At 41.4% G+C, this 16,160-nt stretch overlaps 1 protein-coding gene across 1 annotated transcript in view; it reads right to left on the reverse strand.

Annotated features, from left to right (window-relative positions):
• Positions 1-16,160, reverse strand: part of wu:fb13g09 (multidrug resistance-associated protein 5) — a 141,292-nt gene that overhangs the window by 19,991 nt on the left and 105,141 nt on the right. Inside the window, 3 exon segments of the mRNA XM_034181897.1 lie at positions 6,581-6,710; positions 11,328-11,474; positions 11,854-12,038. Coding sequence (XP_034037788.1) covers positions 6,581-6,710; positions 11,328-11,474; positions 11,854-12,038 — 462 coding nt within the window.

Here is a 16,160-nt window from a genome sequence, read left to right on the forward strand (position 1 = left end):
TACGCACGGTCAAGAATAGTGTTCCGTGTTGTTGCGCGCTATTGTGCGTAACAGCGCATCGTTAAGTTCTGTCACGTTGTGAACAAGGTGAATTGTCTCCACACACACACACACACCCATAATCCCTCAACCGAATTCAGATCGCTCCAGTTTTTCAGAAGAACTTTGTGACTGCATGCATAGTTGGGCTCTGTGCCATGGAGTGGCACAGAGAGGAGGAGGAGGAGACGGACAGAGCCAGATGTGTGGCTTCATGCGGCTCTCGTCTTGCCCATTTTCCCAAACATCAGGCACATGCAGCAGGTGGAACACCTGCAGGAGCGTGCTGAAGAGCACTAAAATTAGACTTTTAGCCGACTTGGTGTCAGCAATAAAACTGAATGCAATGCAGCAGGGTTTAATTGTGCGCACGCTTCTTCCTCCACCGGACTGGAGGAGGTGCAGAGATATCTGGCTGCACGTGAGTCTCCTCTCGCTCCTCTGGTTGCTCAGACTCGTTCTCCCGCTCATTGGTTACAACAGCAGGTGGAACACCTGCAGGAGCATCCTGAGGAGCTTCAGCAGGAACTGTGGAATGACATTTGGAGCCGAGTTTAACTGTGCGCACGTGACAGAAAACTGATTTGTCGTGGCGCGCAGTGAAATGTGACGCCGCGTTACAAGTTGTGTCAAATCTTGACAGTTTCCATGTCACTTCGTAATAACGTGTGACAGTTTGGGCTTCAAGAACATCACAGGAACCACTACGAATGTTGTCACATTCTATTAAGGATCAATACTCATCAAGATGGATCAATAAGCTCAGTTGCGACCTCCACAACGTGAGACGAAATGAGGGTGGTGTGTGACATTCGTGGAAGATTTTTTGACAGGCAAAAACATGCTCCATGAATATCAAGAATATCACGCACCAACACGCACTATTAAGAAACCTATTCAGATGCGTTAAGTCACATTAAGAATGTCAGGAATGTGTCACGAATGACAGAAAAAATGACATTCGTAACGCGTCTTGGTTATGTGTAAACGCACCTTTAAGTTAAGGAATGGTATGGTCCAGTTTAGGGGCATCTGAAACTGTATTACAAGATTGTCGTTTGAGTCTTTTTGTATCGTAGTTGGAAGTGCACTGAACTATGGTGTTGGGGTGGGGGGCAGAAACCATTAAAACCGACAGAAAACCAACCATCCGTAAGAGAAAACCTCCACAAATCAACAGGTCAAGTAAAGACACGAGTGAAGTGGATAAAAGAGAGCCAACTGCAAGGCAAGGCAAATTTATTTATATAGCACCTTTCATGCGCAAAGCAACTCAAAGTGCTTCACAAGATTAAAAACAAAAACACCTTAACATTACAGGATTAAGAACATTAAAAACAAGATATATATATATATATATATATATATATAAAATAATACAATATTTAATAAGTTATAGAAAGGCAGCATTGAATAACAATGTCTTAAGCCCAGATTTAAATAGACTAACTGTTTGGGCAGACCTCAGATGTTCAGGTAGTTTGTTCCATAAATGAGGACCATAAAAACTAAAGGCTGCCTCACTGTGTATAGTTCGAATTCTAGGGACACACAGTAAACCTGTCCCAGATGACCTGAGGACTCTGGGCATCGCACAAGGAATCAACATATGTAGTATATACTTTGGTGCAAGACCACTTAACGCTTTATACACCAACAATAATATTTTAAAATCTTTCCTATGACTCACAGGAAGCCAGTGCAAATTTTTGAGGACTGGTGAAATGTGATCGAATTTTCTGGTATTTGTAAGAACTCTTGCTGCAGCGTTTTGAATTTGCTGAAGCTGTCCCAATGATTTTTTACTAAGGCCTGTGAAAACACCATTACAATAATCAAGCCTGCTAAAAATGAAAGCATGAATAAGTTTCTGATATCTTGTTGAGACAGTAGATGTTAAATTCATGCTATATTTTTTAGCTGGTAATAAGCAGACTTAGTGATAGTTTTTAAGTGATTGTCAAATGTTAGGTCAGAATCAATGACACCAAGATTTCTGGCTTGGTTTGTGGCAGTTAGTGAGATAGAGTCAAGGTAAGTCATAACCTTTGACCTTTCATTTTTGGAGCCAAAGACTATCACTTCAGTCTTATTTGAATTAAGCTGAAGAAAATTCTGACACATCCACTCATTGATATGACTTATACATTCATTTAATGATTGTAGGGGACTTAGGTCTTGGGATGATACTGAAATATAAAGTTGAGTATCATCTGCATATGTATGATACAAAAGATTGTAATGTTCCATAATTTTAGCTATGGGCAACTTATAGACATTAAACAAAAGTGGCCCAAGAATGGACCCTTGAGGAACCCCACACGTTATCCTTGTTTTATCTGATTTATAATCACCAATTGAGACATAATGCTCCCTGTCTTGAAGGTAGGATTTGAACCAATTTAAAACAGTACCAGTGAGTCCTACCTACTTTTCTAATCTGTCAAGCAATATACTATGATCTACAGTATCAAAGGCTGCACTGAGGTCTAACAAAACCAAAACAGTGATTTTGGACACATCATTATTTAGGTGAATGTCATTGAGAACTTTGATAAGTACCGTCTCTGTATTATGGTTAGGTCGAAATCCAGATTGAAATACATTAAATATATTATTCTGTGTCATAAAGTAATGAATTTGCTGGAAAACTGCTTTTTCAATAATTTTTCGTAAGAATGGAAGATTTGATATTGGTCTATAATTATTTAATACAGATGCATCCAGGTTGGACTTTTTCAAAAGTGGTTTTATGACTGCAATTTTTAAGGCCTGAGGAAATTGTCCTAATCTAAGAGAGCAGTTAACAATCTGTAATATAATGGGAGCAATACTAATAAAAACATTTTTTAAAAAATGGGATGGTAAAATGTCAAGGCAACAAATTGTGGATTTTAGCTGTAAAACAATTTCTTTCAAAGTTGTATAATCTAAAATATTAAAATGCTCAAGCCTGGCTGGTAAAGATGGTTCACATAAAAATGTAAGGCTTGAAGAGGGGATGGTATTTAATGATTGTCTTATTTCTAAGATTTTATTTGTGAAAAAAGTTGCAAATTCATTGCATGATTTTTTTTTTTAGATAGACATTCTGGTGGGATTGATGCAATAGGGTTTGTTAGTCTCTCAACAACAGAAAATAATTTGCGAGTGTTATTACAGTTACTATTGATAACATCAGAGAAAAATAATTGTCTAACTTTTTTAGTTCTTGATTAAAAATTAGAAGGCTGTCTTTATACAAGTTATAATGAACTTGGAGATTAGTTTTGTGCCATCTGCGCTCTGCTTGTCTACATTTTGTTTTTTGAGCTTTAACTGATGGAGCATTTCGCCAGGGAGGTTTTTGTGTCCTGACAATATTTTTGTCCTAATTGGAGCAAAAGAATCTATTACTGTCTCAACACTAGAATTAAAATTATTTACAAGATCATCAACAGAGGATGAGGGCAGATCTGGCACAGGTATAAAGACTTGGGAAAAAAGTTCACTGGTATTATCATTAATATAAAGTTTTCTGATTATTTTAGCTTCACTTTTTTTGAAGTTTACAATTGTAGATGTTTTAAATAAAACACAATAGTGATCAGAAAGGGTAGTATCAATCAGCATAACATCGGAAATATTAAGGCCCTTTGAAATAACGAGATCCAAAATATGTCCCTTGGAATGTGTTGACTCAGTCACATGCTGAGAGAGACCAAAACTGTCCAAAATGTTTAAGAATGACTTAGCATTTCCATTATTCAAGCTGTCAATGTGAATATTGAAATCCCCCACTAAGACAACATAATCAAAATCAATGCATATAATTGACAATAGCTTAGTAAACTCATCAAAAAACTTTGCATTATATTTGGGTGGTCTATAAACAGTTACAAATGTTGCTTGATGGAAAAATAATTTAGTCTGAAGGGCAACATATTCAAAAGATTCATACTTTCCATAGCTTATTTCCTTAGATAGAATATTATTATTAAATAAAATAGTAACTCCCCCTCCTTTCTTATGAACCCTTGTCTCACTGATGAAACTAAATTTGGAGGAGACGACTCACTTAAGAACTGTTGCACTATTGTCTTGTCCTAACCAAGTTTCATTTAGAAACATAAAATCAAGTTTATGTGTAACAATAAAATCGTTAACTAAAAATGATTTGCCTGCCAATGACGGAACGTTTAAGAGATCAAAATTTAATGAGGTAAAATCTATTTTTTGTTCATGTATTGGCATATATAATAGCTGACAGGGAATGCATAATAAATTTGATCTAATACGACTTGTTATAGTAGTCCTTCTGTGATTTCTAGGGACTTGAATGTTTGTAATTGTCTGTAGTTTATTATTATGAATAGGATTACAATCTCTAGAAGTTATACGAACTGATATTAAACTGTTTGTGGGATATGGATGAATAGGGGTGGGACAAAGGGGTGGAGTCTTGCTGAGGAACTTGAAGTGTGGAGATGAATTGGACATATTGTATGTTGGCAACAAGCATGCGGGTACCCAGCCTACTGGGATGTATTCCATCGGGAAGATAGAAGGAGGGACGGCACCAGAATAAATTAAAGTTTTCTATAAAATAAAAACCATGGGAACGACATGCTTTCTGAAGCCAAGTATGAAGGTGAAGTAGTCGACTGAACCGTTCATCACCACGGCGGAGAGTGGGAAGAGGGCCACTGAAAAAGACTGTTTTCCCACAGCCTTTTAGAAAATCGAACAATTTCAAAAAGTCCTTCTTAAGCAATTCAGATTGGCCTTTGGCCACGTCGTTAGTCCCTATATGTAGCACAATACGCTCAATGGAGGTTGCAAATGATTGGAATAAATCCGGAAGTTTGTTAGTTATTGTACTGACAGTGGCACCGGGAAAATGGTGTGTGGATGCATTAAAAAAGCGGACATTCCTCATAATTGAATCACCAACAATAGCAGTTGTCGGGGCGAACAGTGGCCGTGGTGAACGGAGAGGTGGGGACCAACATGTCTCATGAGATACAGGTGAAGCCACAGGGTCACTCGGGGGCACGGATGCATCAATTGGGTCAGCGTATTCAGGACCATAGGAGGTTTTTGCTCTAAAAGCAGCTTCTTTAACGATTTTGCATCGGGCATGAGAAGTTGCCGACATGGACAACGGTAACAGAGGTGGCACACTTTTAATTCTGTTGGCCTTGGCGCCCCGGTCACTTTTAACATTACGGGCCATATGAAGAGGCGGAGGCTGAAATTCTGACAACGGTGGGAAATCATCATTACTCAGGATGTCAAATCTATTTGACAGCTGAGGGCCATAAGATGAGGAAAAATGTGGACTGGCTTTTTTGCGCTTCCCGTGCACTATGGACCACACATTTGGGTTAGGAGTCGAGCTGTTTGCAATGCACCGCAGGCTTGGTGTAAGACTAGGCTCAGCCGCGGCCTTCCTCGACGTTGCTTTTGGCTTAGCCCCCAACAGTAACCAAGGATCCCCTGATGTAGATGGTTGAGGGACCGGGATGGGGGGTGCCAACATGGATGTAGCCTGTACAGCAACGCAGTGGGGCACCGTATTGGACTCCACGACTGACACAGAGCCCGCTGGATCTGCTGTAGCCGTGGTGCACTGCACAGGGATGGTAGATTCAAGATCGGCAACACCAGCAACAGGAGCTTGACCCAGGACAATCATAGAGTCCAGAAAAAGTTCCTCATTCCTAATCGAATATAGGACAGAGATATGTCGCTCCAAATCTGCAACTGTCTGGGACAATTTGTGACAGTTGTTACAGTCCTCCTGAGGTGAAATAAGTGGAGCCATCATGGGAAAATAGCAGCTTCAGATAGGTGAGCGTCCAACCGCGGGGCTGTCGGGCCTCGCAAACGGGCAGACGAGCGCCGACAGCGGTGTTCCAGCAGCAGCAGCCACGAGGCTGTCGGGCCTCGCAGGCGAGCAGACGAGCGCCGACGGCGGTGTTCCAGCAGCAGCAGCAACTGCGGGTTGTCGGGCCTCGAAGGCGGACAGACGAGCGCCAACGGCGGTGTTCCAGCAGCAGCAGCCGCGAGGCTGTCGGGCCTCGAAAGCGGGCAGACGAGCGCCGACGGCGGTGTTCCAGCAGCAGCAGCAACTGCGGGTTGTCGGGCCTCGAAGGCGGACAGACGAGCGCCAACGGCGGTGTTCCAGCAGCAGCAGCCGCGAGGCTGTCGCGCCTCGAAAGCGGGCAGACGAGCACCAACAGCGCTGTTCCAGCACCGAAACCGCAAGAGAAAAAGGTAAGGCACTGAATAAAAATAATGCGCCTGAACCACAAAAGTTTTGATTACATCAAAACTACTGCACAGAGTTTGATGAGATTTTCAACAGAGATAATAATAATAATGGGATTATTAACCAACAGATGATGAAGGTAAACTGTGAGGGAAAACACTCCCCCCGCTCTCCCCCATGTTACATCACAACTGTGTTTTGGCATTACAGCTTGTCAACCAGGGTGACTTTACTGACTGAGCACTCTCTTAGGCAAAAGATTCCCAGTCAAGACAAATCAAGGCTCACCTTCATCCATGTCTTTGGAGAAGCGGGTTAGGATTCGGCCCAGAGGTGTTGTATCAAAAAAGTGCATGGGGCTGAGGAGGAGCCGGTGGAAGAGCATGTCATGGAGCGTGGAGGCAGCCTTCACCGTGCACTGTCAACACAAACAACAGCACGGTCTCAACACCAGGCTTGACACTGCAAACAAACCATTTCAAGAAACATATGGAAACGATAACAGCTTGAAAAACAGACAGCTGGATGGAAGCTGTGCGCTCAGACACGGTAACAAGGCGCAATAAACAAAAACAGCAGTGACAGTCGAGTGTCTGCAGATGACAGCGGCTGCAGCACTTCTATGCAAATCACAAGCACAATGGGCAGCTACTGTTTTTCCTTTCCGGCGTGAGGCGAGATGTCAAACTGTCAGTCATAATGAGTTTTGGCGGGATTGACACAAAAGTCATGACCTAATGCACAAGAGACATGTCACCAATTGGACAGAAATTATGCGTGGCAGCAGAGAACAAATTAATTCTATTAATGGAAATTTCAACACTCTCAAAGATCTCACTGGAGCTCGGGATAGAGAGAGAGAGAGAGAGAGAGAGAGAGAGAGAGAGAGAGAGAGAGAGAGAGAGAGAGAGAGAGAGAGATTAGCCATCTTTGAAAAACTACCAATCTCATGTGGCACACCCTAACACGGGGAGCTAACCTACGTGACACAGTGTCAGGAAGGGTTAGCTTGAAAAGGAGGACACACATCCAACAGCGATGCGATGTATAAACCAACACTCTCTCTCTCTCTCTCTCTCACACACACACACACACCACACACACACACACACACACCACACACACACACACACACCACACACACACACACACACACACACACACACACACACACACCACACACACACACACACACACACACACACTTAAAAATCTACCACTGCAAGGACTTTCAATGATGTCTTCCATCATCATTTTCCACACACAGTGCTCGCGTTTTTGGAGGCCATAAATCATTGGACAAACTAAGCAGAACGATTACTGTCATCACAAATAAAATGATTAATATAACATAATGCTAAAATCCCCTCGGCCTTATGACCATGTAATCAATGAAAGAGTATGTCGAAAGAATGTGACCTTTTGATCCCTTAGAATAGGTCAAGGTTAGCCAAATTTGAACTTGCTTAAGGTCGGTGTCCCAAGAATGGTTCCCGTGAATTTGAAGACGCTGACAGTAATAGCACTGGACCTATGCTGAACACAGACAGACGGATGGATGGACTGACGCAAAGCCTTCGCAATACCCGATGACCATATTTTGGCCCCATGTAAAAATGGCTTCAGGTGTGGGAGCATGTGCTAATACATGTGTCACTGTATCCACCACATGATGGAACCATCTTGATTCCTGGATGAAAACCACCCATGCTGACAACCAGTCCATGACCACAGTCTTAACAATGGCCAACTATCTGTTGTTGCCAGGTGAAACACTGGTGTTCCCTTGGCTTTCTCTATCCATTGGGGTCCTCAACACTCTGGCAGCTTTATGCTGGATCACAAACAAAGAAACACGCCACATGGCCAAAATGTTGTTGCAGACTCTCCTTCATGATGCAAGCTATACCTCTCATTGGCACAGTTTCTCCAGTCACAGACACAGACACCTATAACTTCTTCAGAGCTGTCATGGGTTGTAAGAATAATTCTTATATACTGTCTGTCTACAACCCCTGGCAAAAATTATGGAATCACCGGCCTCGGAGGATGTTCATTCAGTTGTTTAATTTGTAGAAAAAAGCAGATCACAGACATGACACAAAACTAAAGTCATTTCAAATGGCAACTTTCTGGCTTTAAGAAACACTATAAGAAATCAAGAAAAAAAATTGTGGCAGTCAGTAATGGTTACTTTTTTAGACCAAGCAGAGGGAAAAAAATATGGACTCACTCAATTCCGAGGAATAAATTATGGAATCACCCTGTAAATTTTCATCCCCAAAACTAACACCTGCATCAAATCAGATCTGCTCATTAGTCTGCATCTAAAAAGGAGTGAGCACACCTTGGAGAGCTGTTGCACCAAGTGGACTGACATGAATCATGGCTCAGACATGAGAGATGTCAACTGAAACAAAGGAGAGGATTATCAAACTGTTAAAAGAGAGTAAATCATCACGCAATGTTGCAAAAGATGTTGGTTGTTCACACTCAGCTGTGTCTAAACTCTGGACCAAATACAAACAACATGGGAAGGTTGTTAAAGGCAACATACTGGTAGACCAAGGAAGACATCAAAGCGTCAAGAAAGAAAACTTAAAACAATATGTCTCAAAAATCGAAAATGCACAACAAAACAAATGAGGAATGAATGGGAGGAAACTGGAGTCAACGTCTGTGACCGAACTGTAAGAAACCGCCTAAAGGAAATGGGATTTACATACAGAAAAGCTAAACGAAAGCCATCATTAATACCTAAACAGAAAAAAACAAGGTTACAATGGGCTAAGGAAAAGCAATCATGGACTGTGGATGACTGGATGAAAGTCATATTCAGTGATGAATCTCGAATCTGCATTGGGCAAGGTGATGATGCTGGAACTTTTGTTTGGTGCCGTTCCAATGAGATTTATAAAGATGACTGCCTGAAGAGAACATGTAAATTTCCACAGTAATTGATGATATGGGGCTGCATGTCAGGTAAAGGCACTGGGGAGATGGCTGTCATTACATCATCAATAAATGCACAAGTTTACGTTGATATTTTGGACACTTTTCTTATCCCATCAATTGAAAGGATGTTTGGGGATGATGAAATAATTTTTCAAGATGATAATGCATCTTGCCATAGAGCAAAAACTGTGAAAACATTCCTTGCAGAAAGACACATAGAGTCAATGTCATGGCCTGCAAATAGTACGGATCTTAATCCAGTTGAAAATCTTTGGTGGAAGTTGAAGAAAATGGTCCATGACAAGACTCCAACCTGCAAAGCTGATCTGGCAACAGCAATCAGAGAAGTTGGAGCCAGATTGATGAAGAGTACTGTTTGTCACTCATTAAGTCCATGCCTCAGAGACTGCAAGCTGTTATAAAAGCCAGAGGTGGTGCAACAAAATACTAGTGATGTGTTGGAGCGTTCTTTTGTTTTTCATGATTCCATAATTTTTTCCTCAGAACTGAGTGATTCCATATTTTTTTCCTCTGCTTGGTCTAAAAAAGTAACCGTTACTGACTGCCACAATTTTTTTTTCCTGATTTCTTATAGTGTTTCTTAAAGCCAGAAAGTTGTCACTTGAAATGACTTTAGTTTTGTGTCATGTCTGTGATCTGCTTTTTTTCTACAAAATTAAACAACTGAATGAACATCCTCCGAGGCCGGTGATTCCATAATTTTTGCCAGGGGTTGTATATAATTATTTATGGACTCTGAAAATGGAGGGACTGTGATTACTGCGGTATTTTTGTTAAATCCTTTGCGTTAACACTGCAGTCACATCTTCATTGGTTAATTTCAACTGTATTATGGTGTTATGATGGCATACAGCAGGAAAATTGCAAAAAAACCAAAAACAAACAAACAAAAAAAACGTGTTGACATCCAGCTGCTTATGGATTGCACACCCATCACAGTCGTCCTGACAAACATATACAACCCCTGGCAAAAATTATGGAATCACCGGCCTTGGAGCATGTTCATTCAGTTGTTTAATTTTGTAGAAAAAAAGCAGATCACAGACATGACACAAAACTAAAGTCATTTCAAATGGCAACTTTCTGGCTTTAAGAAACACTATAAGAAATCAGGAAAAACAATTCTGGCAGTCAGTAACGATTACTTTTTTAGACCAAGCAGAGGGAAAAAAAATATGGAATCACTCAATTCTGAGGAAAAAACTATGGAATCATGAAAAACAAAAGAACGCTCCAACACATCACTAGTTTAGACACATCCAGAGTTTAGACACAGCTGACTGTGAACAACCAACATCTTTTGCAACATTGCGTGATGATTTATCCTCTTTTAAGAGTTTGATAATCCTCTCCTTTGTTTCAATTGACATCTCTCGTGTTGGAGCCATGATTCATGTCAGTCCACTTGGTGCAACAGCTCTCCAAGGTGTGATCACTCCTTTTTAGATGCAGACTAACAAGCAGATCTGATTTGATGCAGGTGCTAGTTTTGGGGATGAAAATTTACAGGGTGATTCCATAATTTATTCCTCAGAATTGAGTGATTCCATATTTTTTTCCCTCTGCTTGGTCTAAAAAAGTAACCGTTACTGACTGCTGCAATTATTTTTCCTGATTTCTTATAGTGTTTCTTAAAGCCAGAAAGTTGCCATTTGAAATGACTTTAGTTTTGTGTCATGTCTGTGATCTGATTTTTTTCTACAAAATTAAACAACTGAATGAACATCCTCTGAGGCCGGTGATTCCATAATTATTGCCAGGGGTTGTACACACAGTCTGTCTCTCTCTTTCCCTCTCCAAGAAATGGCAGCAGGAAGAGGAAAGAATTTCGCCCACAGGCATTTTAAATTTTTCAATTATAGCACTGGAACATGAGAAAAGGAACAAATGACAACACAGAAAATTATGCAAAATTTCTGCAACATGCAGCACCAATTCATCAATGTTTCACATTGTTTTTAAGAGGCTCCCACATTGGAAAACTCCTCTGTGGTTGCATGGATACGACATCTGGCAAAAACAAGAGCACGTCAGGGGAAAAGTGTGCGGTGAGACTTACCTTTACAAACGCCATCCCTCTCATTGTCTTCAGGAACAAAGCAGCGGCCATGGATAAGGCGTAAACAGCTGAATAATACTTAATGTGAGGGTTAAGCCTCATGCTGTTTCCTGCCATCGTGTCGTTCGCCAAGATTAACGATGCGTTCTGAGGGCAGACAGAGCAACAAATTATGTTGACTATGGAGGGGGAATCAAATTTTTATGCCATGTATGAATTTCAGCCCTACTTGATTCACCAAAAAACAGACCTGGCACAGAAAAACATCCGTCTGTTTAACGCTGCTTCTCCATCTAAGCACATTTCTAAAAGCAGCCAGCGCCTGCTTTGTTGCACATCTGTTTCTTCACTGCTTGGGCTTGTTTGTAATTAAGTTTACAGCAGTGCTGGTACTGTTTTAATCATGCACGCCCTGATTAATGCTTGGTTGAATTCCCACACCGCACTCAAGCGTGGTAGTTATTTTCTTGTGGGAGCCCAACACGCAACATCTTTTACAATAGCGTAGGAAAGCAGCCAAACTCACCCCGCTACCCTGCCTGATCCAGTGGCTCAGCCACCAGTTACTGAAGGCTGTGCTGCCTGTGGTGGACAGGAAGATGGTGATGATGAAGAAGAACACAACAGGACCTCCCGCTGCTTTGATGTAGGCGGCGTACACAGACCAGGCTACTGCACCGGAACCTCTCTCTTCAGCTTTCATCAGTTGTTCTAAAATAAACAGATGCAAGTCAGACAGAAGAAGAAAGAATAAAAGACTCTGATCATAAAATGTGTTGACTGGAAATCCATATTTCTGTTCTGGATAAATTGAGAGAGAAGTAAAAATGTACAAAATGGCCTGATTTCTCAGTGATAAAGTAGAAGTTAGCACTGTAAAGGTTCCATTGCTTAGTTTGACGCTGATGAGAGTCTACCACTCCCCCTGAATGGGATGTAGGTTACTTCCCCAGCCAAGCAACAATGTAGATGAGTCTTGTCCAACGACAGACAAAGGCATCGTGACCGGGAATCAAACCCTGGTTTACATCTCGGTCGCCCAACTCATTATCCCACTGAGCTACCAGCTCGATGACAAAGAGCAAGTAGATTGATTGAATTGACTGAATTTATTTAGGAAAATAATGCACAAAATACATACATAATTTCCCATTAAAATACACAGATAGCAACAAAAAGTGATAAACACTTGTTTCCATTGTGGTCCGGCAAAAGTAAAAAAAATACAATAAGACAATATGACAAAGGTAATACTAAATTAATAATTACGATAAATTCTATAAAAAAAAAACAATAAGTAACAATAATACCAATATTTAACCTAAATAACAATGATACTAACAAAATTCATAGAATAAATAATACTAATTAACAACACTGTTACCTAAGTAATAAAATAACAAAGGTGTTGACAAAAGAAAAAGAAATCGTAAAACAATAAAATAAAGATAAATACACTAAAATAGAACAAAACAAAACATGACTGTTGATGAAACTGATCATATAAAAAACATTTCACCCCTTTTTTAAACGCACGTGTGGACTCAATTGGCTGGATATGACCGGGAAACTCATTCCAGGTAGCAGTGGTGGGCACAGCTAACCAAAAAATTAGCTTCGATAACAGATAATCAACTAACTGAAAAGTTATCTTTTGTAAAGCTAAACCGATAAATCACCCAAAAATTTATCGGAAGCCAGAGATAACCGATAACTTTCATTATTATCACTTACTGAGGTGTTGCTGGCCGGAAGCATAGATTTACGTTTACGTTATCTGTCTATACCTGCCCACAGTAGCAGGGGCGGGGGTATCCCAATACCTGCCCGCTGTGCATAAACTGATGACGTCATAGTGCGCGCAGCCCAAGAACTGTCCTTAGATGAAAAGATGAAAAGGTGAGAAGTGTGTGTTGGTCACAATATGGATATTACAGATGATTTTGTCATGGATAGTCCGACAATGAACAGCAGCCAAAGCAGCCAGCTTGATGAGGATGCACTGGGGAATTTGGAGAGCAGTGCGCGCACAGCCAACACGACAAAAGTTAAAATTAGCCAACTTTTTATGTACGCGTTTGCTGGGTGTCGTGCATTTTGAAATGGCATAAAATATTGTTAATGTGATTTCACGTGTTGTGTACCTCAGAAAGTGATAACAATGCAAACAACATGCAGTTGTCATGCGGTATGCATTTTCAGAGGCCTGACGTCCATGCCCAGTCGCCCAAAATGACAGATATTCGCAGAGTTAGACGAGGGCGAGGCCCTCCAAAAGCATGTTATTGTATTATTATTATTATTATCACTTTACCGGGGCGTTGCTGGGCCGGTATCGTAGATTTACGTCTACAGTATCTGGCTATACCCGCCCGCTGTGCATAAACAAATTACGTCATAGTGCGTGCGCAGCCCAAGAACTATCCGCAGAGGTGGAAAAAAAACAAACTGTCCGCAGAGGAAAAGATGAAAAGGCGAGAAGTGTGTTTTGGTCCCAATATGGATATTCCGGATGATTTTGTCATGGATACTACGACAATGAACAGCAGCTAAAGCATCCAGCTTGATGAGGACACACTGCTGAATTTGAGCAGCAGCGCACGCCAGGTGACAAGGCAGAAGTTAAGTGAGCCAACTTTTTATGTACGCGTTATGTGTTGTGTATCTCAGTAAAAAGTGATAATAATGCAAATAACATGCTGTTGTCGTGCGGTATGCATTTTTCTGAGTCCCTCCTGAAAATGCATACCGCCCTCCAAAAGCATGTTATTGTATTAGTATTGTCTCCGGTACACTTGCAACTACTAACAAGCTGATTTTGAGTTTTAACATCACAGTTGCTTCCGGTAGCATCAAAAGCGACCACAGACCCACACAATGAGTCAGCACTTCTGTCTTTGAGTGCCCTGCCTCCTGCTGGAAACTCGTGTCTACTAGATAGCTTCCAGCAGTGAAGCAGTTGAGAAGAGCAGCAAAGCTCAACTCTCTACTCAATAACAGCGTTGCCGTGAGGCGGAGGTCTTGGAAAATAAAGCAGTGCTGACTTATGGTTTGGTTTATAAATAAAATTAATACTGAGAGAATAACTCCATTAATGTCATTTCTGTCATTTGTACAAAGTTAAAATATAACACATATCTTTTAATTTTAAATAATGCACTAATTCTGAGTTTTTGTAACAAACACAGACAGATGGGATTATGGGTAAAATGTGCCTCCACTCACACTGATTGGTTGTGTTGTGAAAGTGTAGTGACACGGACCCACAACAGGGGGCGTAAATGAACGGTCAATAGATGAGCCAAAAAGTAACAATTTAATGTTGTGAAATGTGCACAACGAAATACAGACAATCTCAGAATATAATTACAGTCAAATCACAAAGGTGACGTGTGGGCAGGCTCGAGGATAGAAGACGTCTGTCCTGAGAAGAGCCGGAACCACACGATTTCTACCGCCACTGAACCTGGTGAATACTGGAGCCGCCAAGTCCCGAATTCCCAGTGATCACTGTCCCCAACTGTCGGATCTGGTACTGCTGGCGAGAACAAAGACAGTCAAGTGTAGGTGTGTGCACACCCAGTAACAACAACGGTGGGAATGCCACCTCCACCTCTCACTCAATATGTGTTGCAGCGGTCCCTCAGAGGAAAAAGAGTGCCGTCCTGCACAGCCTCCACAAACGAAGGACCGGTACTCCTGCAAACACTCACAATAGACAGATTCAGAAAATATCACAAAGGCTGAGGATATTACCTCCAATGAAGTACGATATCTCGGCAACGAGGTGGAGATGACGTCTGGTCTTTATGGAGTGAGATGATGTTGAGTAGATGGGTGACAGCTGTCAAGAGATAATGAGTGACAGCTGTCACCCCCGGCTGTGTCCGTGGCGGCAGCTGCCCTCTCGTACCTGAATCCCGCACTTCAGGCAGGGCGCCCACTGTGGTGGGCCAGCAGTACCTCCTCTTCTGGCGGCCCACACACAACAGGTTGACTCATTCATTCTATGTAAACCAACATGTTAATGTGAGGTGTGTCGTGTGTTGGTGTTTACAGATAAATGTGCTCTTGTAAAATATGCTATTTTTTATTTGTAAAAAAATGAGGCATTTTCAAAAAAAGCCTAGTTGTAATTAGATAACCGTCTGATATAACCGGTGTCAAAATAAATAGAACACTGCCATGATCTACTGGTGCCTAGACACTCAGTACTTAAGCTGGGCTTACACTGTGCGAGTTTTGGCTCTTTTTCAGCCGATTTTTCACTCGTGCAAGAATTTTTTTGGATCGCGCCGAGTTTCAGCTTAATGGCGCGTCCTGCATTGTGTACTATACATGGAGTAACGAGCTGCGTTTAACCTCTCATGACCACCTCCTGATTGGCAATCGTATGGTCGGATGAAATTCAAACCTGTTTGATATCCTGGTCGGCCGTCGTGAGGGTATCCCGCTGCTGAAGCGCTACAAGCGTCCAAACCTCTCACACTGTGCATGTGCAAACACCGATGCAAAATTGGAGAGAGAGCATAAACAGTGATCATCTCTTCAGGAGAGCAGCATCTGTTTCTTTTTCCCCCCCTTTCTTCAACTCATGTAGTTTTGTATTGTTTTTTTTTTTTAACTTTGATGTCTCCCATCAACAGTTTTGTAAAAATAAGAAATGTAAATAAGTTTGAAAAAAAGCTTCTGTTTACGTTTTGTTTCTAGAAACATGAGTCTGACGTGTAATTTTTGAACATACAATGTGAGCAGTCAGATCGAGTCAGAGCATAGGGCCATATAGTGTGAGAACATAAATTGTGCGTTCTGAACTTTTACACCGTGTGGTTT

This window comes from Thalassophryne amazonica, chromosome 11 (genome assembly GCF_902500255.1).
Source record: "Thalassophryne amazonica chromosome 11, fThaAma1.1, whole genome shotgun sequence".
Lineage (NCBI taxonomy): Eukaryota > Metazoa > Chordata > Actinopteri > Batrachoidiformes > Batrachoididae > Thalassophryne > Thalassophryne amazonica.